The sequence below is a fragment of the Sceloporus occidentalis genome, unplaced genomic scaffold (genome assembly GCF_023333645.1).
Source record: "Sceloporus occidentalis isolate IW3139 unplaced genomic scaffold, rSceOcc1.0.p SCAF_8, whole genome shotgun sequence".
Classification (NCBI taxonomy): Eukaryota; Metazoa; Chordata; class Lepidosauria; order Squamata; family Phrynosomatidae; genus Sceloporus; species Sceloporus occidentalis.
The window spans coordinates 30,611,225-30,636,656 of record NW_028316988.1 but is presented as its reverse complement, the minus strand read 5'-3'; the positions used below and the strand labels follow the sequence as shown (position 1 = coordinate 30,636,656).

Sequence of the window (25,432 nt, the reverse complement as noted above, 5' to 3'; positions counted from 1 at the left end):
AAGGTGATTTGATTGTGAGTTCCTGCATGGCAGAATGGGGTTGAGCTGGATGACCCTTGAGGGTTCGTCTCCGATTCCTTCTTGGGAGGTTTTCAAGCAGAGGCTGGATGGCCATCTGTCCCAGGGAGGGCTTGGATGGGGTCTTCCTGCATGGCAGAAGGGGGTTGGACTGGATGACCTTTGGAGGCATCATCCAAGTCTCGTTGCTGAGTGCCTCCAAGTCATTTTGGACTCATGGTCATTGACCCAAAGACAAATCTGTCCTGGGGGGTTTCCTTGGCAAGATTTCTTTGGGGGTTTGGGGGGCATTTGTCTTTGTCACCCTCTGAGGCTGAGAGAGTGTGACTTCCTTGCTCCAAGGGGGGATCCAACAGTTGTAACCTGTCCTGGGTTTTTTTCTTAGCAAGATTTCTTTGGGGTGCTTTACTTTTTGCCCTTGCCCCCTCTGAGGCTGAGAGAGTGTGACTTGGTCTTCTCTGCTGCAAAGATGGGGAACTCCAAGAGTGGTACCCCAGCAGCACTGAAAGCCCTGCTGCTGCTTCTCTGAGATGGAGGGCCAACTGATGGGGATGCTCTGGGCCCAAAGCAGAGCTGGCCCAGTGCAAGGCCTGCCTGGCCCCTTTGCCCTCCCTCCCTTCCTCCTTCTCTCTGTGCTGCATCTTCGCATCCTCCAGGAATTCGGCTCTTTCTGCCCTTATAAGGCCATTTCCACGGGCAGCCAATCAGGGCCCGGGGGCGGGGCTTGGGGCGGGGCTTGGGGGCCGCCTTTTTGCGCACGCCTGCGCTGCGCTGAGCTCCAGTCTAGTCCCGGCCTCTTCCCCAAATCCCAGGATGAGCAGCAGCAGCAGCAGCAGCCAGTTCAACAAGGGACCCAGCTATGGCTTGTCGGCCGAAGTCAGGAACCGGGTAAGAAGAGGGACAGAAGGATGCTCTCACCTGGCCAGGTGTGCTTACCTGGGCAGGTGAGGCAGGGAGGGGCTGCAGGGGCGGGCCCTCGCCCTAAGGATGGCCAATGCTCCCAGGTTCCCAAAAGGAGGTGGGCACTTGGGAGCCCAGGGAAGGAAACGACCCAAAGCCCTGGGGAGCCCAGGTGGCAAAAAGTGACCCAATCCTTTCCAAATTCTTGTGGAGCCCAGGTGGGAAAAAGTGCCCAAATCCTTTCTGAATGCCGCCTCTCCAAAGTGTGCCCAGGACTCACCTGGGCAGGTAAGTGCATGCCAAGGGCCAGGGGCAGGGGGGCCATATTTACTTCCTTTGCCCTAAAGGTAGTGGGGAAGAGAAGGACCCCTTCATCCCTTGCCCAGCACAGAGGTCCAGGGAGGAAGCTGGACTCCTAAGAATTTGGAAAGGGTTTGGACACTTTTCCTACCTGGGCTCCCCAAGAATTTGGGGGCATTTCCTACCTGGGCTAACCAAGGATTTGGATAGGTTTCCTACCTGAGCTCCCAAGGATTTGGACACTTTTCCCCACCTGGGCGCTGAAGGATTTGGGCAATTGTTCCTACCTGGGTTTCCTACCTGGCCTCCCTTAGAATTGGGAAAGGATTTGGGCACTTTTCCCCACCTGGTTTCCCAAGGATTTGGGTAGTTTTCTTACCTGGGCTCCAAAAGATTCAGGCACATTTTCCTATCTGGGCTGTCCAAGAATTTGGAAAGGATTTGGGCACCTTTCTTACATGGGTTCTGAAGGATTTGGGCACTTTTTCCTACTTGGGCTCCCCAAGCTTTTGGAAAGGATTTGGGCACTTTCCCAAGACTTCTTAGTAGGCCAGAGATGGATTTGATAGGTGCAGATTTAGGATGGAGGACTTGACAATCGAATGTGAAAAAGGGGTTCTGGGAATCCTTAGGAGAGCCAAGAGAGTTTGAGGAGGCGCAGATCTAGGATGGGGGCACCTTGACAAGGGATGTTCAGAAAGGGATCTATCTGAGAGTCTTAGGAGAGCAGAGAGAGACTGAAAAGTCACAGATCTGGGATGGGGGAATGCCGGGCACGATGTGCAGAAAGGGATCTGGTGAACCACAGGCTGAACGTGAGTCAACAATGTGATGCAGCAGCTAATAAAGCCAACATGATGAAGAGAAGTGTCGTGATTGAGGTGATGGATAGCCCCACTCTGTTCTGCTTTTAGATCTAGGAGTCTTAGTAGACCAGAGACAGGGTGAGTAGGCGCAGATCTAGGAGCGGTGACAACATGATGTGCAGAAAGGGGTCTAGGAGGCTTAGGAGACTAAATAGAGTGAGTAGGTGTAAATCCAGGATCGGGGACACCTGGCTTGAGAACAGGATGTGCTTCAATTGGACCGGGTGGCCCTTGTGGTCTCTTCAAATTCTATGATTCTGTGAAAAAGAGATTGGGGACTTTTGGGAAACCAGAGAGAGAAGTACAGATCTCAGGTGCTGGACACTTGGTTTGACAACAGGGGGTGCGGAAAGGGAACTAGGAGGCTTAGGAGAGTAGATAGAGACTGAGGAGGCACAGATTTAGGACGGGAGACACATGGCATGGCAACAGGGCATTGGGAAAAGGGAACTGGGAGCCTTAGGAAACCACAAGCTGAACATGAGTCAACAGTGTGATGCGGCAGCTGACGAAGCCAATGCGATTCTAGGCTGCATTCATAGGAGTTTAGTGTCTAGATCAAGTGAAGTAATAGTGCCACTCACTTGGAACACTGTGTTCATTTCTGGGCACTACACTTCAAAAATGATGTTGCCTTTTTCTCAGTCTGAGACTCAAGGCACTTTACAACAGTTAAAAGTTAGCAGCATGCAAACATTTTAAGATTTAAATGGAATCACGATAAAAGTGAAACCAGATTTAAAAAATCAAAACAGTCACAGCAACCAAAGTTCAGTGTTTATACAAGGCCTATCAACTTCAAGGAGTCCAGAATCTCTCAATGCTCAGACTCCTGCCATCCCTGCAGAAAATGTTGGACTGCAGCTCCCATAATCCCTTGCCGTTGGTTCTGCCGATAGGGGCTGATGGGAGCTGCAGTCCAAGGTGTTGGAGCCTCTCCCCTGTCTGAAAGCCTTGGTTGATGGCTCATTCTCTTGGTGCAAGATCTGGGCTGGGAATCATTCATTGCAACTCCCATTAGCCCCAGCCATCACCAGTGGTGAAGAGTGATGGGAGCTGCAGTCCGGCAACATCTGATTCCCACACTTGTTCCAGACAGAGGAGTAAAATGCCCTATAGTATATTATTGACGCTTAGTAGGTTGCATACCGTAAGCTTGCAAAGTAAGTGTGCAGTATTGATTTGTGCAGCCTGCTGGGTCCTGCAGTCCTCAGGAGAGGTCCATTAAAGGCACAATTGATGGGGATGCCAAACTCTGAAACATTTTTATTCCAACCCATTTTTTTAAAACAGAAAGCTTTTAAAGAACTGGACCCAGTTTATTGTGTTTGAGCAAACAGCCAATATAAACAAATATATTTCAATCGATAAGATAATCAATACAGTAAAGTAATCGATACAGTTGTCCATGCCCCCTTTAGACGGATGTGTCAAACCTTGAGGAGAAATGTTGATGCTCTAAAACATCTTCTGGGCATCGGACAACAAAAAGCAAGCTTTTTACAAAATCTTACTTTTCTTGCAATGGTCTTGGCAAAGAATGCATGGAATTGTTGCAAAGATCTTTGTGAACAGAGTATTCATATAGTACATAAATTGTATCTTCTGTTCACACAGAAGAGAGTTGGTGTGATGTTTGAGTGTTGGACTATGGCTCTGAGTTCGAATCCAGACTCGGGTATAAAAACCCACTGGCTGATCTTGGGCGAGCCACACTCTCAGCCTCAGAGAATGACAACGGCAAACCCCCTCTGCAGTTGCTTGCCATGAAAACCCCCCAAATGACTTGGAGGTACACAACAGGACAGCATCACAACCAAATATTCTCCATACAGTGCTACCTCGGGTTACGAATTTAATTCGTTCCGCGGCGCCGTTCGTAACCCGATACATTTCGCAACCCGAAAAGCCGCTGGAAAGCCGCTAGCCGCGCTTTGAATTTCGCGCCGAAACGCGCCGAAAAGATTTTCGTAACCCGAAAAATCTTTCGTAACCCAGAACAGTTTTTTTAAATCTAACTTTTTCGTACCCCGGAAATTTCGTAACGCGGTGAATTCGTATCCCGGGGTACCACTGATTTGTAGCCTGGCGAGGGACTTAGCATTTCCTGCGAAAGGGCTTTAATGTTGTGGCTGTCAGACTTTGGCTTCCCCAGATGTTTTGGATCAGATGAAATCCCAATGGCTAGGGATTCTGGGAGCTGGAGTCCAAAACATCTGGAGGGGTGAAGGTTGAGAACGACAGCACTCTCCAGCAGAGAAATTAATTCTCTCTCCAAACTTCAAATCCCAGGATTACAGGATGGCTTCATCAGACTGCTATAACTGGATAGTAAAGTCACTCCTAGAGTGCGGCTTAAAGAAGCCTGATTTTGGCTAGAAACTAGATATCCCAATTGCTAGTTTGTTCCTTTTAAGAATTACACTGGGGTGGGGAATGGGATAGTCTTCCAGATATTATCAGTACTAGAACTCAGCATCCCTCATCACCAGTTGTGTTGGGCAGTGGCTGATGAGAGCTGCAACAACTGGAGGAGAGGACCACACATTTTCCATCTGCCTTTTTGCAGGTCAATCTCTTGTTAAAACAGCTTTTCAAATCCAACTGCAGCAAGACGCATCGGGTCAAACCACAGAATCTTAACATTTGGAAGGGACCCGCCAATGGGCATCTACTCCCAGTGCCAAGCAGGAATACAAAATGTCAACACTCCGAAAGATGCTAAAGCAGTGATGCCCAAACTTTGGTTCTCCAGATGTTTTGGACCTAAGCTCCCCAAATTCCTGACTGTCAGTCAAGCTGGCTTGGGCTTCAAAACACCTGGAGGTCCAAAGTTGGGGAATCTTTGTGCTAAAGGAACAAACCTGAGGATGGAGCAAGCTTGCTTTCTGCTGTTCTAGGGAATAGGACCTGGAGCAATGGATGCCAACTACAGGAAAAGAGATTCCACCTCAATATTAGGAAGAACTCCCTGATAGTAAGAATAAATAATTTGCTTCAGAGGATGGTGGAGCCTCCTTCTTTGGAGGTTTTAAACAAAAGTTGGATGGTGATCTGTCACAGGGAGGGCTTTGTTTCAATGGGGTTGGACTGGATGACCCTTGAGGTCCCTTCCGACTCTACGAACCCCATCAAGTCATGGGTCCCTTCCAACTCTCCAAACCCCATCTAGGTTTGTGTTCTTGGTCTCTCTGGCTGTAGTTGTGTGTGGAGTGTGGCGAGTTCAGGTTTTCCGTGCCTTGCCAAACCCGAAACGCCTGAAGGAGGAATGGAGAAGGTCGGCGACGCGCCTCCGAAGCCTAGGCACGCCTTGAATTCCTCAGTATATTTTTGGAAAAAGCATTCCCTAGCCCAGGTTCTGCAATCGGGGCTGGTTTCGGATGCAAGCTCTCTTCCCCAAAGTGCTAAGAGACAAACCCAGAATCAGAAATTCTGATTTTTTAAAAAATGGGTATTTTAAAAATGCTGAAACAGTGCAAAGGGAGTGACTTGCTAGCTATTTAAAGGTTTCGAGGAAATGCAATCTAGCTTTGAATTCAAGCAGTCCAGACTTTATTTAGACTTTAGACGGTTGGAACATTATGGTACCATTTTAACTGCCTTGGGTTCCATACAATGGGATCCTGGGATTTATAGTGTGGAAGAACTGAGGCACTAAACAGGCCCACATAAAGCATTTTAAAGAATAATTGCTTTTATATAGATGTTTTTTGTTTACATGCAATGGTTTTATAATATGTTTAATAAAGCTTTGGTTGCATTTTGGTTACATTTTTAAAATCATGATGCAAGGGCAACCCACCCCTGGATCCTAGTCTTCTGAAGAAGGCAGGATATGAATCAGTAAATAAGCATATTTGAACAGTTCTAGTTCTGAATGTCTTGCTCTGAGCAAGCCTCCTGGAGTCAGTTTCAGGATTTTAAAATGCATGTCTTAAAGGGGGATTATAAAATACTCATATTCCAGGAGTTTAGTCAGAGAGAGTGATCCAGAGGAGACAGAAAAGCTAATACTTGATTTTAAAGAGCAATGAACTATTGCACTGCTGTTAAAAATCTAAATTGTACCTAGAAATTTAAATGTTGCTTATGCCATTTGATAGAAAGGGACACTGAATTATTTCTGCAATGCTAATAGAGAAACCCAGACAATAACAATAAATGTGGGGTTGGTTTTTTTTTGTTTTAATATGGTAATACACTTGCTCCTCCTAACTTGCGAATCTGGGATCCGCGCCCTCAAATATCTGCGGAGGGCTGACTTCTGCTATTTCCAATGGCGTGCGTGCCTGGGCCACACGCATAGGTGCGCACTCCATTGAACCCTATGAGACTTGAATATGCGCGAGCCTCCGTTTTTGCAGGGGGGGGGGGTCCAGGACGGATCCCCTGCAAAAACGGAGGGCCAACTGTAATTTAATTCTGTTTTAATGGAATACTTTTCTATGTTTTCATTGCACCGATTTTAATCTTGTAAGTCTCTTTGAATCCCAGTTTTGGGGAAAAGGGTGGGATATAAATAAAGCTGCTGCTGATGATGATGATGGTTGAGGTTCCAAAAACTTAATCTGTTTGTTGCTTTCTTCTGGGAAGTTGGAGCAGGATAAGAGGGCACCAGCAAGATATATATATATATATTCGACACACCCCTGGCATCTTTCCATTGCTGGCAATAAACTGCAAAGTAGGACAGCCTTGATCCTTGGGAGGTTTATTCTGCCAAGCCCAAGAGCGAGAATGGCTTGGGAGGTGGCATGGATCCCTTCATATATATTCAATAAAACCCTGATTTATTGCAGTTGCTTTGGGGTTGACGTTGAGTTGCATTTTGACAAGAGATTTTCTCGAATGTGATTTTATGTTTGGACTGCAGATCCCAGAATCCTTGATCACTGGCCATGCTAGGGATGCTGCTGGGAACCAAAGGCATTTGGAAAGCATAAAGTTGTCTACCTTGTGAACACACACACACACAGTTTTGAAAATTATGACATAACATCCTAGAGTTAGAAGGGACCCCCAAAACCACCAGGCTTCCTCTGGGGCTGAGAGAGTGTGACTTGCCCAAGGTCTCCCAGTGGTTTTCTATGGCTGAGTGGGGATTGGAATGCTGGTCTGCTAAGAGTCATGGTCAAACAGTCACACCACCACACCAGATTTTGCAAAATTAGCTTTACAAAACGGGTCACAACATAGACAAAATCACTGTGAAACGGAATGAAACCATGACTAGCTCGGCCATGAAACCTACTGTGTGACTTTGGGCAAGTCACACACTCTCAGCCTTGGACGGGGCGAAGTCATGGCACACCTCCTCTGAACAAATCTTGCCAAGAAAACTCCCATGATAGGTTTGCCATAGGGTCTGTAAGTCAGAAACAACTTGAAAGCACACAATACCAACAACAAACGGTTTTAATAACCATTTAAAGGTGGCATGCATTTTAAAAAGCAATCCTGTACCCTGTTAGAAATGCTGTCTCGTAAAGGCAATCTATTCCTGAAAGCCTGTTGGCATCATTCTTTTGGGTGCCGGTTACAGGCTTTTCCTGCCAAGGGAGGCTGGTGCCAATTGCACAAAACAATAAGCTTTCCCCCAGCTTCCTGCACTTGTGTTTTGTCCGCAATGGCCACAATGGAATAAACAGCTGTGTTGGCTTCCCCATGTAAGTCAACATGAAAAGCCCACAATTCTTCGACTTCTGAGTCTCGGGGAGGACATGAGACTTGAATTGGATTTGACTGGCTCCAAATGCCCCTGAACTGAATTGAGAGTCCAATGTGAATTGCCAAATCTCACAGCTTTGGGGCAGTGATGGTAACAAGGGTGACGCAGCAGCTAAAAAGGCCAATATGATTCTGGGCTGCATCAGTAATAATAATAATATTTTTTTAATTTCTATCCTGCCTCTACAATAAAGATCGAGGCAGCTTACATGAGTATAAAACTATATAACGCAATAAAATAAATCCCACTATCCCCCCCTCGAAACAATCCACATAATTATAATACAACTAAACTGTAATAAAATACAGTTAAACAACATTGCTGAACATGAGCCAGCAGTGTGATGGGGGCAGCTGAAAAAGCCAACGTGATTGTAGGCTGCATCAATAGGAGTATAGTGTCTAGATTGAGGAAAGTTGTAGTACCACTCTTTTCTGCTTCAGTCGAACCTCAACCTGGAATATTGTGTCCAGTTTTGGACAATTCCAGAAGGATGCGGACAAACTGGACAGTGTCCAGAGGAAGGCAGGTGAAATGGCGAAGGGTCTGGGAACCATGAAGTTCTACAAGGAGTGACTTAGGGGTTTGGGTATGTTTAGCCTAGAGAAGAAGAGGTTAAGAGGTTATATGTTCGGTCTGTTTAAATATTTGAAGGGATGTCATGTTGAGGAGGGAGCAAGCTTGTTTTCTGCTGCTCCAGAGAATAGCACATAAGACAATGGATGTAAATGACAAGAAAAGAAGTTTCCACCGAAACATCAGGAAGAATTTCTTTCCTGTAAATGCTGTTTGAGAGTGGAATGGATAGCTCAGAGGATGATGGTCTCTCCTTTGGGATTTGTGGTGCTCTCCTTCTTTGGAGGTCTTTGAAAAACAGACATTGGATGGGCACCTTGAGTCGTTGGATGGGCACCTTGAGTTGCAAGGGGTTGGACTGGATGATCCTTGGAACCCCTTCCGGCTGTATGGTTCTATACTCCCTGCACCAAGTGCATCCTAAGTCTGGGCTGCTTTGATACAGATCAAAATATGCAGCCCATCCTGGAAAATCTTACTTTGCCTTCTTCTCTCTCCAGCTTGCCCAGAAGTATGACCCCCAGAAGGAAGCTGAGTTGCGGATTTGGATAGAAAACATTGTGGGACGGGAAATCGGACCCGATTTCCAGAAGGGATTAAAAGACGGCGTCATACTGTGCGAGTGAGTAGGATCCGTCAGGTTGCGGAGAACAGGATTTTCAGCCCACGTTGTTGTTGTTTTCCCCTAATCTTTTTTGCAGTTGCAGTTGCAGTTGGATTTTGGGTAGTTTTGGCATTTATGGAGCAGTGAGTCCACTCCAGGCACCAGTCAGAACCTTAAAGGAACCATTCAAGGTGCTGAATCTTTTGGGAGATGTAGTTTTGCACCTACTGTATCCAGAGTGGATTCATCTTCCCACTGAAATATTGCTTTTGTGTGCAGAAAATGTTTGCTACGCACACAAAAATTGCTATAATTTGAGATTTATTCTTTACAAAATTTGCAGGTGGTCGATTTGAATAGAAAACATTTTTTGTGTCTGCAGGAAACAACTTTTTCTGTGTAGAAAGCAACACTTCTATATGAAAATATTTGCTGGATTAAAATTTCTACATGGAAATATTATTTTCTATGGCTGCATCTGCACTAGAAATAATCCACTTTGACGCCACTTTGACAGCCATGGCTCCATGCGACAGAATCCTGGGATTTGTAGTTTTGTGAGCTATTTATTTAACCTTCTTTGTTGGAGCGCTCTGCTCCCATGACAAACTACAAATCCCAGAATCCTATAGTTTTGAGCCATGGGAGCCAAAGTGTCATCAACCTGAATTATTTTTGCAGCGAGGCTTCCGCCTATCTGCATTATTTTGTATATTTATTATTTTATTTTCTATGCCTATTATTTTATTAAAATTATTATTATTATTATTATTATTATTATTATTATTATTATTATGCATAATTGTGATTTTATATCATTGTGTATCATTGTGATTTTACTCTGGTTGCACCTCTTTTCATTGCTTTCCATCCCAGGCTAATGAATAAACTGCAACCTGGCTCCATAAGGAAGATCAACCGCTCTGCCCTCAACTGGCATCAGGTAAAAGGTTTGCCATTTGTGCCAATCTGCTAGCCCACTTTTTATTGCCTTTCCCATCATTCTGGTCCTGTCCCATATCTGGATGCTTTGAGGCCTCTGTTCTTTTTTTCACCCATATCCCCCACATTGTCAACTGGTAGTCCCATAAAACTAGTGGAAGAGCATATTAACCTGGACCAGTTTGAACCCAAAAGCACAGGAAAAGGTGCATAAACAGATATTTGTTGGACATGGGTTGTCATGTAGAAGATGGAGCAAGCTTGTTTTCTGTTGTCCCAGAGGCAGGAACATGAAGCTGCGGATTCAAATTACAAAAAAAGAGAATCCACCCAAACATTAGGAGAAACTTCTTGAATGCAACCACTGTATGATAGTGGAATGGGCTGCCTAGGGATGTTTTGTGTGTGTGTATCCTTTGTAGGTCTTTCAACAAAGATGGGATGGACATCTTTCAGGAATGCTTTAGGTGTGCATTCATGCACAGTGACCCTTGGGGTACCTTCCAGTGCTTAAGGATCTGTCATTTTATATCCTTGAATCCCAGTATCCCCTGGTCTGCTGGTGGGTTTTGCAAATTGCAGTCCTCTAAAATAACATTTTTGGAGCTCTGGGCTCCTGTGTGGCTATAATAAGTAAGACAGCAGCAAGCCAGTCTGCGTAACCTGTTTTTCTAGTTCTGCAAAAAGTGTGCTCTGCTCTGTGGAGCAATGCTCCCTGAAGACACTGTTTGGCTTTGCTTGGCTCCAGAGATCAGCCAGCAATAATCTTGAGGGCTAGAAATTTGCTTTTCTTGGTTTTTTAAAGGCGAGCTGGCGTTTCTTGTTGATTGTAAGTTGAACATGAGCCAGCAGTGTGACACTGCAGCAAAGAAGGCAAATAATGTTTTAGCCTGCAAAAACAAAATCCTGGTTTCCAAGTCATGGGAAGTTATACTGCAGGCAGGCCTCATCTAGGGCCCCGAGTTCAATTCTGGGCACCTCATTTTAAGATGGGATAGCGAAAAACTGGAGCAGATTCAGAGCAGGGCAACAAAGATGATAAGAGAGCAAAACCTAGGAGGAAAGTTTGTGGAAGAGAAATGGAGGGCAGACATGATGACCCTCTTGAAATATCTCCGGGATTTTCAGAATGAGTTTCCATCTTTCAGACCCTAAGGTGGATCTGATGGGGTGGGAGGGAAATCTCTATTTTTTGGACTACAACAATGCTCTAGCCTAATGTTTCCCAAACTTCAATCCTTCAAGTGTTTTGGACTTCAACTCCCAGAAACCCTAGCAATTCCCTTGACTTGGAAGCCAGGATTTTATTTATGCAGGCTAAAATATTATTTGGCTTCTCTGATGCAGCGTCACACTGCTGGCTCATGTTCAGTTTATGGTCAACTCTCATGCAGTCAGGAATTCTGGGAGCTGAAGTCCAAAACATCTGGAGGACCAAAGTTTGGGAAACCTGCTTTAGTCAGTATGGTTGATGGATTCTGACCAATGCAGTCCTCAAAAGAGTAACTCTTCTGAGCCCTGGCTTTATGAGATCGTGATTTGGTGCCTTCTTTCCTTTCAACAGCTTGAGAACCTCTCCAACTTCATCAAGGCCATGATCAGCTATGGGTTGAAGCCGGTCGACCTGTTTGAGGCCAACGATTTGTACGAGAACGGGAACATGACCCAAGTTCAAGTCTCGCTCCTGGCCCTGGCAGGCATGGTGAGTAAGTGGGGCGGGGAATACACTTAATATTCCATGCATACTGCATATACTTTGCTCCAGATCTTAAGCTCTTAGCTTCGCTTCTTAGCTTGTAGGGAATTTCCCGAGTGGAAATCTCAGCTGACATTGCTTGGCACACAATCAGGGAGCAAACCACAAGTTGCTGGAAACCCGCATCCTGTCTGCACTGATTGTTAGTTCAGGACCAGTTAGGCGCATTATGTTCTGGGACTGGCAGCAGTGGCGACTGCATGCCCCAGATCTTGGCATGGGATCTTCATGGCAAGGGTGCCCAGCAATTGGGCTGCCATTTGTCCTGGAAACCTTGGAAAATCCCGGATTGAAGGGGCCCAAAATTACCGCCAGTTGAAGCAGGAAAGGCCAGATTTCGTCTTCATCATAACATAATGGTAGAAAAGGTGTATAATCAGAATGCAAATTAATCGCATGCATAATTAGAATGATTTTATATTATGGAGATGAGGGACTGGAATACGACAACCCTCTCACGCGACCAAGGAGAAGAGAGTTTGGGTTTCCCCCCCGCAACTTTGCCTACTCCGGAGCAAAGATGGATTATTGGCAGGATGACCAGTTGTCTTTGCTGCCAAGGAGGACAAGGCAAAATGTAGGACTTTCAAGAAAAATGTAGCATGCCCAAATCAAGGTGAGAAGCGACAGTCACAGCGGCAGTATTTGAAAGAGATCCATTCCTGGGTTTGATGAGCAGGAGGAGCTTTGCAAGAAGTCCATGCTTTTTAAATCTCTTTTGTTGCATCTGCTTTTTAAACTGAACATTAAAAAATGGCATTTGGTCTCTCCAGTTTTTGGGTGGGTGTTTTAGTCTTAAAAAGGATTGTTGTTGTTGATCAGAAGTTGAGATGTTGCTTGGAGAAGGAGAACAGGAACCAAAAAGTTGTTCTGAAAGAGCTGAGTCTTTTGGAGGTCCTTCTTCCCTTTCGCTGGAGGCTTCTGTGGCTGCTTCTAAACTTTGGAAATAATCCAGTTTGACCCTACTTTAACTGTCATGGCTCACTGCTATGGAATTCTGGGAATGGTAAATTGTTGTGGCTCCAGAGCTCTCCGACAGAGAAAGTTAAATGTCTGACAAAACTAGAAATCCTGGAATTTCATAACATTGAGTCATGGCGCTCTAAGTGGCATCAAACTGGATTATTTCTGCAGCAGATGCAGCCCATGAGGACCAGAGACCTGCTGGGAACATGGCAGTTATTGGGAGTGTAGGAGAGATGCATGGTTTGAGTAACGGATGCGGATTATGTTTCTCTGTGCCACTTTCTTTCACTCTGTAGGCTAAGACAAAGGGGATCGACAGCGGGGTGGACATCGGGGTGAAATATTCAGAGAAACAAGAGAGATGTTTTGACGACGCAAAGCTGAAGGCTGGCCAGTGTGTCATCGGTCTACAGGTGCGCACACTGTTACAATGGGAATATTGCTGGTGTTGATTTGGATGGGCACAGGGTCCAGGCTGGATTCGCACTCAGAGCCTGAGCAGTACCCAGTTCGAGTCATACTAAAAAAGATTCCACCTCAACATTAGGAGGAACTTCCTGACAATAAGAGCTGCTTGACAGTGGAACGTAGTTCCTCGGAGAGCGGTGGAGTTTCCTTCTTTGGAGGTTTTTAAACAGAGGTTGGATGCCCATCTGTCAGGGGTGCTTTGATTGTGTCTCCCTGCATGGCAGAAGAGGGTCCTTTCCAATTCTGTGATTCTGTTAGGACCTCCATGGACCCATTCCAGAGACACAAACAATTCCCTTTGCCTCACCCTCATTTTGCCAGTCCCATCTGCCTCTCTCTTTGCAAGTTGCACATTGCGATTGTGCATCCTGTATTTTTGCCTTGTGGTTGTGCAACGTCTGCTTTTTGCATCATGTCTCATGCATTGTGCAGTGGCGCCTAGGCGTCAACAGGTATTGCGCAGGGTTGCTATTCTGCACAGAGGTTGCATAATGCTCATGTACCACATCTCTCTGTGTGGATGTTTACAAAGCACTGACAGGGTTGTTGGATTGCAGCCATAATACATATTAGGAGGTGTAAACCACAACCTTTCTACTTTAGATGGGCACCAACAAGTGTGCCAGCCAGTCAGGCATGACAGCCTATGGAACCAGGAGACACCTCTATGACCCCAAAAACCAGATCCTACCTCCCATGGACCACTCTACTATCAGCTTGCAGATGGGTACCAATAAGTGTGCCAGCCAGGTAAGGGAGTTAGTCTTTCAAACTGGATTGCGTAGCATAGTGGGCATTGTGTGTGTCTCTCTCTCTCTCTTTCTTTCTTTCTTTCTTTCTTTCTTTCTTTCTTTCTTCTTCATGGTCTCTGCGAACCATATAAATGGGTTGTACTGCGCCTGCGCAGTGCCTTCGGAAACTTCTGGAATCACTAGGCAAAGTACTCTTTGCAACATATAGAAACTTTTTGGCGGTAACCCCGCCCATCTCTTATAAAGCCCCTGCTTTCCCGCTCTTTCCCCAGTTCCTTTTTTCCGCCACGTTAGCTGCTTAGGGAACTTCGCTCTTGAGAAATCTCAGTTTGGAATCACGGACCTGACCTCGGACTGTTATTTGACCACTCTTTGCTTGACCCTCAACTGACCACTTGGCTTTTACTTTGGACTCTCCGTTCTGCCCGCTCCTTCTGATTTGGCAATCTTCCCGGACCGGCACTGACCATCGGACTGTCTGACTACAAGTTGTAAGTGGACCATGCCATCGGTCCCCTTCAAGAAATGTTCCGTCTGTGGGGGTAAGATTCCTGGCCAAGACCCCCACTCCGCTTGTCTTCTCTGTTTGGGCGAGGCACATATTCCTTCATCCTGTGCCTTGTGTAAATCCCTGAAACCTCAGGCCAGGAAAAATGGGGAGACTAGACTGAAGGCCGCTATCTACACGAAGGTCTTCACCACGGGCGCTATGTCTTCCTTATCTTCTTCTTCCACAGCCGTAGACCCATTGCCGACCCTGCCGGAGACTCCGGCCCAACTTGTACCCGCCGAAGCTGGGATGACTGGGGAGGTCGCCGCCACTTCATCAACTGTCCCCCGAACCTCCCTGGATGCCCCGGAGACCGAGGCCCCGGTGGAAGGCGCCCCTCAATCCTCGAAGAAGGACAAGCAAGAGAAGCGCAAGAAGGGCTCGAAGGAGGGCCGCGCTTCAGACAAGGATTCGAGCTCCCACAAGGGTTCTGCCTCGAAATCCTCTGTCTCTCAAGCCTCTACTGCCAAGGCTGTGAAATCTCCAGACCCTGCCAAGGCCCAGGCCACCGTGCCGCTGGCGCCTTCGGCCTCCAAAAAATCCCGTACGAGGTCCCCGGAGGGAGGACACTCGGCCGCCAAGCGCCACCGCTCCGAGAAATGGGATATGGATGGGTCGAGACACAAGGAGGCCCCCCGAGAGCCATCGGATGTCGACCGAAGGCCTTCTGATCCCCGCTCCGCGGCAAAAGCTCTCCTGGCTTCCGAGGCCGTCGACACCCGTCCCGGGCGTCGAAGCTCTTCCCCATCTGGGTCCCGGCCTCTCTCGACATTCCGTCATGCTTCGGAGGACACCATTATGGACCTCTCCGAGCCAGCCTCACCTGCCAGCCCGAGAGACGACAGGCGATCTCCCACTCCGATGCCCACGTTGGTGGTCCACCGTGCTTTGGTACATCGGGTCGCTTCACCTCCACGCCCCTCGGAGCCCGGCTATTTTTATGACGAGGAGACTAACACCTACTACATGGCGGTCTCCCATGACTCCATCAGATCCCGCTTCGGTGCACCTGTCGAGAGATCTAGGCCACGTGCATCCTCCAGGCCCCCCCGCACGGCTACAGCTCCACCTAGCCGCATCTCGACAGCCACCGACCTCAAGGTCGTTGATCTTGACTCAAGGCAGGAGACATCCTCCCAGGCTCGCTACCATCCCAGAGACGACTCGGAGGCCTCGTCGGACGACGACTACCGGCCGTCTAATCAAGAGTTTGCCCAGCCGGGTGCAGTGTCCCCTTCGGACCACGTACGCACGTTTGCCGAGCATGTGATCAAGATGGGAAATGCTCTGGACATCCAATTCTCTCAGGCAGAGGACGAGGCCTCGGATCCAATTGAGAGGAGAATTCACGGCAAGCTTCCCACACCGCCTGCCATCCCTCTTCTCCCCTCGTTGGAAAAGCTAGCCAAACGCTCATGGGCAGCCCCCGCATCGACAGCTGCTAGTAACAGGAAGATTGAATCCCTGTACACAGTGGCCCCACACCCGACATGGCTGTTGGAACATCCACGCCAGAACTCGGCCATCGTGGAGGGTTCCCAGCGCACCTCCACACCGAAAGCTTCCCTGATGCCTTCGGACAGAGAGGCTAAGAAGATCGACGCCCTCGCTAAGAAGGCCTATTTTTCTTCGGCTCTGGGGATGAGGGTAGCTAATGTATACACGTGTATGGGCGCATACATACAGTGGCTTATGGAGAAGATCTCCCCCCTCATCCCGGACCTTCCGGACGACTCCCAGGGCATCCTCTCTGAGGTCCGAGACGAGGCACATTCAATTGGAAGCTGGATTATTACATCGGCCAGACATTCTACTGCTTGCGCCGCAAGATCCATGTCGGCGGCCATCGCCCTACGGAGGCACGCATGGTTGAGGTCCTCCGACTTGAACCAAAACGCCCGCTCCACCATCGAGGACATGTCCTTCGACGAAGACGGCCTCTTCCATCGTGAGACGGATGAGAAGTTAAACTTCAAATACAGGATGAGAACCGCAGCCAAGAAACACGGTATGTCGGCCTCTCCTCAAACTTCCCGCAAACGCTTTACGGGCATCCGTCAGTGGTATGGCCAGGGCCAGAGACCCTATCAGCAGGACCGTCCGTTCCAACGCCAGGACCAGTCCAGGCAGCGCTACCCCTCGCAATCCTCTTCTTCCTCGGGCCGTCGCTCTGGTTCTAAATATAAGAAGAACTACAGGAGACAGGACCCCGAACAAAGTAAGAAGAGGAACTGAAGGGACGCCACGTACTCCGTCGCTCCCTCCTTCCCTGTCTTTCTGGATAGACTAAGGCCATTTTCCACCGTCTGGGCCTCAATTTCCACCGATTCTTGGGCACTCACCATCGTCCGTAGGGGTTACGCCCTTGAATTCGAAGAACTCTCGCCAACTGGGGGTTTCCTTTCCACCCTACCCTCGGACACCCTTCTCGACGAAGTACGCACCCTTCTAGCCAAAGGCGCCATCTCACCGGTCGACGCCATAGACATTCCTAGATGTTTTTTCTCTCGTTATTTTACGGTCCCGAAAACCGATGGTGGTATCAGGCCCATACTAGACTTGAGAGCCCTAAATGTTTACTTGTCCTACAGGTGCTTCCGTATGGTAACGCTTGCCTCTATTTTGCCTTTGTTGTACCAGGGCTTGTGGTTTGCGACGATCGACTTAAAGGACGCCTACTTCCACGTGAGCATCCGCGAGAGCCACCGCAGGTTCCTAGCCTTCGCCGTCGGGACCGACGCTTACAGATACAACGTCCTCCTGTTCGGTCTGTCCACAGCTCCTCGAGTTTTCACCAAGTGCATGGCACCTGTAATATCCCACCTGCATCGCCGCGGCATCAGAGTCTTTCCGTACCTGGACGATTGGCTAATTGTAGCGCCTTCAGACCGAGAGCTCAGCCGTCACATTGCCAAAACCTTAGAGCTCCTACAAAGCCTGGGACTGGTCATAAACCTCGAAAAGTCCCAACTGCTGCCCACCAAGCGCATAAGGTTCATCGGCTCGACCCTCGACTCAAACACTTGTGTAGCATCCTTGCCCTCCGACCGCTTCCAAACTCTCGCCCGAGCTATAGGCAGGTGTGTCGGCCAAAGAAGGGTCGTCGCCAGGGACGTCCAGGTAGCCCTAGGACATATGGCATCAACAACCTTTGTCACGCCGTGGGCAAGACTTCGGTCTTGGCCTCTCCAGTCCTGGTTCCTGTCCGTCTTCGACCCGGAGACAGACCATCCATCACGTCGCCTCACGATCCCAAGGCCGGTCGCCCGCTCCCTCCACTGGTGGCTCGACTCCCGGAACGTTTGCGCCGGCATGCCCTTTTTGCAACCCCAACCGGAGGTTGTGTTGACCACCGATGCATCAGAAGACGGATGGGGAGCCCACACCCTGGGCCTGTGGGCCAAAGGCCAGTGGTCCCAGGACGAGAAGATGCTACACATCAACGCCCTAGAGCTAGTGGCAGTACAAAAGGCTCTGAGGGTATTCGAGTCCTCCCTATCCAACAAAGTTGTTCAGCTCAGGACGGACAACACCACCGTTATGTATTACCTGAACAAGCAGGGAGGAACCAGATCACGCACTCTCCTCGACATCACTCTTGAGGTTTGGGACTGGTGCATAGATCGGAACATTCTCCTCCAGGCAGTACACCTGCCGGGCATCCAGAACGACCTGGCGGATCTTCTCAGCAGGTCTCCGTCTCAATGCCACGAATGGAGACTGCACCCCGACACGGTGCTCGACCTCTTCAGTCGATGGGGAACCCCACAAATAGACTTGTTCGCGACTGTCCACAACACCCATTGTCCCCAGTTCTGCTCCCGGACGCCGAACGAACACTCCCTTGGGGACGCGTTCGGGTTCCAGCGGTCGGGGTTATGATTTACGCCTTCCCCCCCTTCCCGCTGATCACCAGGACAGTCTCCAAGATGACATCGGATGCTACCAATGCCATCCTGATCACCCCATGGTGGCCGGGACAACCGTGGTTCCCTTGCCTCCTCCACCTCTCCCGGGCCAACTTTCTCCGGATCGAGCACAGACCAGATCTGCTCACGGTTCAAGGGGGTCGGGTTCGACACCCGGACATCGAGACCTTTCCCCTAGTTGCGTGGAGGATCCGTCCCTAGCACGGCTCCCGGCTCCCGTACGCAGAGTCATCCTAGCTGCCCACAAGCCAGCGACTCGGAAGTCCTATGCTCTAAAATGGAACAAGTTCCTTTGGTTCTTGGCCGACAGGCAACTGTCTCCAACCCAAGTCACGACACCGGTGGTCTTGGACTTTTTGATGTCTCTGATCGACTCAGGCCTCTGCCTCACCTCTGTCAAGTGCTACTTGTCAGCCATTTGTTCCTTCTTCCAGTTCGATGGGAGGCCCTCCTTTTTCAAGGACCCCTTGGTAAAGAGTTTTCTTAAGGGATGCAACAACCTTCACCCGCAGGCATCTCTACCACCCCCGGCCTGGAGCCTCGATGCGGTATTGGGAACATTACAATCTAAACCGTTCGAACCCTTAGCCACCACGGACATTAGACTTCTAGCCTGGAAGACAGTTTTTCTGGTGGCCATCACCTCGGCCCGCCGTGCGGTCGAGCTCTGTGCCCTGCGCCGAGACCAACCATACCTGAGGTTTCACCGGGACAAGGTAGTCCTCAGAACAGACATTACCTTCCTGCCCAAAGTTGTTTCTATGTTCCACATGTGTCAGGACATTATTCTCCCGACCCTGGCCCTGAACCCGACTACCGATGCCGAACGGGCCCTGCACACCCTGGACGTTCGTAGAGCCCTGGCCTTTTACCTTGACAGGACTAGAGACTCTAGCCGCTCCGAAAGACTGTTCCAGTGCTATTCGGAGTCCAAAAAGGGACTGCCCGTCTCGGCTCAGAGACTCTCTAAGTGGGTGTCTAACACCATTTGTTTAGCCTATGAACTTTTGGGTAAACCTTTGCCAGCTAGGGTTCGTTCTCACTCCACGAGGGCAGTTGCAGCATCCTCTGCCTTTTTGTCAGGTGTGCCCCTGGATGACATCTGCAAGGCTGCAGTATGGTCTCAACCTCTTACCTTTATCAAACATTACAGGTTGGACGCCAGGGCCAGAAGGGATGCAGCCTTTGGGAGGGCTGTCTTATTGTCTGGGTTACACTGACTATGGACTGGGGTGCATTATGTTGTATTCTATTGCATCTCTCCATACCAAGATAATTATTTCTAACTGCAAGGTTTCTGAGCTCATGGACCTATTGGTTTGAGTTCATGGAGCTCTGGTTTGGTTTTTTGCCTCTAATTTTATAGTGATATAATAATAACACCACTTAGACCACTACCTTGTGTTGATTTTTTTCTCTCTTTCACTTTATTGAGATGTAATAACAGTGTTTGGAGACACAGGTGATATGACACTCCCTCCTCCATCAACCTTAGCTTGCTAGTCTCAACCCATTTGTATGATTCGCAGAGACCACGAAGAAGAAGGACAGGTTGCTCACCTGTAACGGTATTTCTTCGAGTGGTCATCTGCGAATACATACAAATCCCGCCCATCCTCCCCTCAGTGTCCTGCTCTATATTGGCTCACCCTTATCGCCTACTTGGCGGAAAATTGCGGAACTGGGGAAAGAGCGGGAAAGCAGGGGCTTTATAAGGGATGGGCGGGGTTACCGCCCAAAAGTTTCTATATGTTGCAAAGAGTACTTTGCCTAGTGATTCCAGAAGTTTCCGAAGGCACTGCGCAGGCGCAGTACAACCCATTTGTATGTATTCGCAGATGACCACTCGAAGAAATACCGTTACAGGTGAGCAACCTGTCCTTCTCCCTTCCTTCTTTTCTTTCTTTCTCTCTCTCCCCCTCCCTTTCTTTCTCTTTCCCCTTCTATCCTTCTTCCTTTCTTTGAGATTTTAGCTTGCTTTTGTCCCAAATAAAGCTCCAAGTGGGGCCTCCTCTTGGCATATACCAAAGGTGAGTACCTCTGCCCTTCCAGGTGTTTTTGGCCTGCAGCTCCTTCCAGGCTGTGCCAGTAGAGCCAATGGTGAAGAATGCTGGGTCTGGCAGTTCTGAAACTTCTGAAGGGCCACCACTGCCTATGCCAGCAATTCACAGCAGATGCAGTGCTTTGGTGAAACACTTCCCCTTCTAAATTGACACCTTCCCATGTTTTTCATTTATCTTAAAATTACGTTAGGCATTTTGAGTGATTTTTCACTATTATGTCATTCTCTTATCATCCCCAAGTGCACCCCAAGTAACAAGAAACGAATCCCCTCCTTGGAATATTAATTTGGATGTGTAATGAATCATATCTCAAAGTGATGTTGAAGGCTTTCATGGCTGGCATCCATCTTTTGGGGGGGGGGGTTCGGGATATGTGGCCATGTTCTGTATCTCAAAGGCTGCCCTTGTAAGTTCTTAGTTTAGGCACCCTTTCCAAACCTAACAGGATCCTAGTTTAAAGCTAACTTTCGAAACATTGCAGGATCCTAGTTTAGGCGCCGTTTCCAAACCTTGTAGGATTCTAGTTCAAAGCTAACTTTCCAAAGTGTGCTTGGGTCCCCCACCTTGGGTATTTGCATTGTGCACAAAATGGAGGATAACCTCCCTCTTTTTCCTCCTCTCCTCTCAAACCCAGGTGGGCATGACAGCGCCAGGCACCCGGCGGCACATCTACGACTCCAAACTGGGCACCGACAAATGTGACGACAGCTCCATGTCGCTCCAGATGGGCTACAACCAGGGGGCCAACCAAAGCGGGCAGGTTTTTGGCTTGGGCCGCCAAATCTACGACCCCAAATATTGCCCCCAGGGCCACCCAAGTGAAGCAGCCAACGCAGCCCAGGACGAGGATGGGCACTCGGGCAATTACTACTACTACCAGGAGGAAGCAGATCAGTGAACTCGAGGGAGGAAATATAATTTTTTTCTGCACCAGTTGTATTCCCATGTTGCCAGCGATGCTGCAGTATTCGTCTTTGCAAGTTTTAAAGGGGGAAAAAAGTGTCTTTACTCCCTCTAACCCCACAACATCCTTAAAGAAAGGTCTTTGGTTTTTCTTCTTATATTTTAGAAAGGTGAGGTTGACCAAGGCTGTTTGTAGGTCCCCTCTGATCTTAGTTCTCCAAGAAATAAAACCTGGGGTGAGCCAAAATGTGGGCAGATTTCATACTCTAAAAAGAAAAAACATATATGCAAAATATGATTCTCAAACCTGAACAAATTGAAACGATTACACACATGTGCCTGTGTTTGGAGGAGGGCAGCAATATGGACTGCCTAAAAATAGAAAATCAAAAGAATCTGAGAGTGGGAAGGGACCACAAGGGTCATCTATTCTGACCCCTGATTTCACCAGTAAAACATTGGCCATCTGTGTTTAAAATCCTCCAGCAAAGGAGAGTTAGAAGTAACAATTTAACAAGCACTACAGTTTTCCTGGAATTAGTTACCTTCCTTTCTGGTCATGAAGATGGAGCGAAGTTACATTTCAAAAGCTATTTTAACAGGATAGAACAAAGGCACTTAACAGGTCACAAGAAATGTTTCTGGATACTTTCAAAAGTTAAAAGAACAGAATGATGAAAAGAATTTTCCAAGGTTTTACACCAGTCTCCTGGCAATCCTAAATTTAATCTTCCTGCTGTTGTAAGAGAAAGTAACTAAAAAATAAGGAGTGCAAAAACTGAAGTCCCTTGGAAGGGACCCCAAGGACCACCCAATCCAACCCCCTGCCATGCAGGAATCCCCAACTAAAGCATTTCTGAAAGATGCCCATCCAACCTCTGTTTAAAGACTTCCAAAAGAGGAGAGTCCATCATCCTCTGAGGAAATCCATTGCACTGTGGAACAGATCTCACGGTGAATAAGTACATGATGAGAAGTCCAATTTTGGAAAACAAAATATATGGAGAGTCCTAGAGTTGGAAGAGTAGTTTTGTGCTGGAGAGCCCTGGGGCCACAGAAAATTACAAAGCCAAGGATTGCATAGCATGGAGCCATGCCAGGTAAAACGATGTCGGCCTGCATTCATTCTGCAGTACTGATGCAGTCCTGGTTTTTGGCTTGAAGCTAAAATATGCTGATATATATTCAACTTTAGCTCCTTTCACTCTATCTACCGCTCCCCAATTAAATTTGGCCCTTTGGGGGCTGAATGTGGCCCTCTCAAAGGTTCCCTATACTTCTATATGTGCACCTGTGGATCAGAGACATGTACCCATAACCCCAGGTGTGGTATATTCTGCCACAAGGTAAACCATTGCTACGGTTTGGGAAAAGTCTCCTCCTTTGGGGTTTTTTAAACAGAGGCTGGATGTGCCATCTATCACAGAGAGGGCTTGGATTGTGTCTTCCAGCCTGGCAGAAATTGGGTTGGAGTGGATGACTCTTGGAGATCCCTTCCAATTTTAGGATTCTGTTTGCATGGATTTATTGGGATGATTTGCAGAAGGGAGCTGTGTTTTATGGGGCAAGGGATGTTAGATGAGGCAGAGGTGTACTGATAAAGAAATATAGTTGTCAAGTACAAGGCAATAAGAAGCAGTGACTAAAAGGATATAGGAATTCCAATGCATGGCAGTGAGTTGGACTGGATGGCCCTTGGGGTCTGTTCCAACGCTATGATCCTATGCTTGGTTTGGTGGACCAGACCAGTTTCCCTTTCTGAAATGTATGCCTAATGAGGACTAGAAGCTTAGATTTGTTTGTCTTTTATTAAAAAAAAATAAGAAGCTAGGTCCTGCGACTCTTATCAGATTTCATATGGATTTTCTACATCAGGGTGGGCAAAGTGTGGCCAAAATACCCCAAATGCCCCCTGGGGTGTGGAGGGGATTTATACCACCTTTGCAGCCCTCCAAAACAAAATTTAGAGCATCAAAACAATTTTTTCCCCCAAAATTACTCCAAACTCAAATTCCCTTTAGGGGATGTAACAGACATTTCCACCATATTTGGAGGTCCAGAAAATAAAATTTCCTTTTAAAAAAAAGTCCCCAAATTCCCTCTAAGGTTTGTAGGAGGCATTTCTACCACATTTGGGGCTTACCTTGCAACAAAGGTCTTTTTGCAAACAGAAAGTGACTTTTGCATACTTCCTATTGTTTAAAAAAAGGGTCTCTCCTGGGCCTAAAATGGTGCAGAAGGTTCCAAAAGCATGGTGAAAATGCTCCCTGCAGAGCATTTTTGGGGCAAAGTTTTGAACCCCCCCCTTTTTGTAGAACCAGGTGTAATAGGTATGTGGCCCCTAATATTCTGGAGGGGCTAATGTGGCCCCAGCCCCTTTCCCCTGTTACGAATAGTTCTCTATCTCCATAGCACTTGCTGGCAAAAATTTCATGGCTTGGAAGAATGGGTTTGACTCCCAAAATTTAGACTCTAGGGATGAAGAAATTCCATATTTCATGGAAGTAGTTGCCTTAACTTGGTGAGGTCTATGAACTTGAAAAGGCTTTCAAGGTAGACCTCTCCGTTCTCCGCTGCCTTCTTGACAAAAGCTGCATCTGCACTGCAGAAATAATCCAGTTTGATACCCCTTTAACTGTCATGGCTTAATGCTTTGGATCCTGGGATTTGTCATTCATTATGGTCCTGGAGCTCTCTGAAAGGGAAGGCCAAATGTCCTCACAAAACCACAGATCCCATAGCAGCAAGCCATAGCGGTTAAAGCAGTGTCAAACTGGGTTGTTTCTACAGTGCGGATGCAGCCAGAGGCCTTTTTCTGCTGCTACACCACTTCTCGCGGGACCAAGAAATCTTATCTTTTCATGCCAAAGCAGAATTTGTTTGCATTTATAGAATACTAAAGTCGAGGAACATACTGATCTATATTTTTTTAGGTATTTAGGGACCAATATTTTTTTTAATGAGTGCCAATTTTTATAGTATTCTGCAGTAGCCTTAATCTTCTTTTTATACCGAGGAAATGAATTTTGCATTCTATGGGTTGCTGAAAAAAAATAGGTTTGATTTCTCAGCTGACTGATCCGGAGATGCCTGTTCCAAATTTTCACCTGCGTGCAACACCTCTGGGATGCCCACAGCAACATTTTTTGCCACAGCATTGTGCCAACAATGTTGTGCCCTTCAGGTGTTGCTGGAATACAGCTTCCATTGACCTCAACCAGCAAGGGTTGGGGATGATGGAAGCTGTGCCTGGAAGGTGCAGTGCAATCTCTTTCTCTGTGGAGATTTTGGCTTTTTCCAATTCTGGAGAAGAGAGGTGACTTTCATGCTCCGAGTTTGGAAAAATGGCTGAGTTTGGACTACAGTTCCCATGATGAGTGGGTTGGGGTGGCATTGCAACACTTTTAGTTGTGTCAACTGCAACACACTAGCAGGGGAGCTAGACCTCTGGATTTCGAAGGGTTATTTAAAAAGTCCATTCCTTCTATTGCTGCGGCTTTTTAATGCCCTCCCATTTTCAAAAATGCAGCTCAAAAACTGCACAATCCTTCCCTGCTAGAGTGTGAAGGCGCACAACTGGTGAAGCTGAGTTTGCTGGGAGGGTGAGCCAGGTGCGAGAGATGTGGGGAAGTGGGTATGAGCCTGTGAATGGCACCGAGACACAATGTGAACCTGTAATATTTGAATATAAGCAATAAAAAGAATGTGCTTCAAAAGCAGAATGAGATGTCAGTCTGTGTGTGGCTTTTTCAGGGGAGAAAAGTGCACAGGGACGGTCTGTGCTTGTCCAAAATCCAGGTATAAGCGTCAAACTACAATGATATGCTATATCATGGATTCTGTAAGCCAAATCTGATAAGCCAGGATCAAACCATGGTTTATTAGCAGTATTGGATTTGCACAACACAGCAGGCCAGGTTTCAGTAAACTAGGGTTTGTGGTATTGTATAAATACACTCATTTTATTTTAAGAAACAGCTTCAAGAATATGTTCGATGGATTCTAGCGCAACGGGGAGAATAAATAAAGCCTGACCTGGAGGATGATGACCAGAAAACTGAATATGAACCATGGGAATGCTCAAACACCTGTTGAAAATATAAGTCGAAAA

General features: G+C 47.5%; 1 protein-coding gene across 1 annotated transcript; it reads left to right on the top strand.

Moving 5' to 3' along the window:
• Positions 1 to 815: 815 nt before the first annotated feature.
• LOC149308508 (calponin-2-like) lies at positions 816 to 25,058 on the top strand. Its single transcript, XM_089535867.1, has 7 exons — positions 816 to 906; positions 8,889 to 9,010; positions 9,869 to 9,935; positions 11,499 to 11,636; positions 12,953 to 13,069; positions 13,728 to 13,874; positions 21,053 to 25,058. The coding sequence occupies exons 1-7, from the start codon at positions 832 to 834 to the stop codon at positions 21,314 to 21,316; spliced, it is 930 nt and encodes a 309-aa protein (XP_089391993.1). The 5' UTR covers positions 816 to 831; the 3' UTR covers positions 21,317 to 25,058.
• Positions 25,059 to 25,432: the final 374 nt, after the last annotated feature.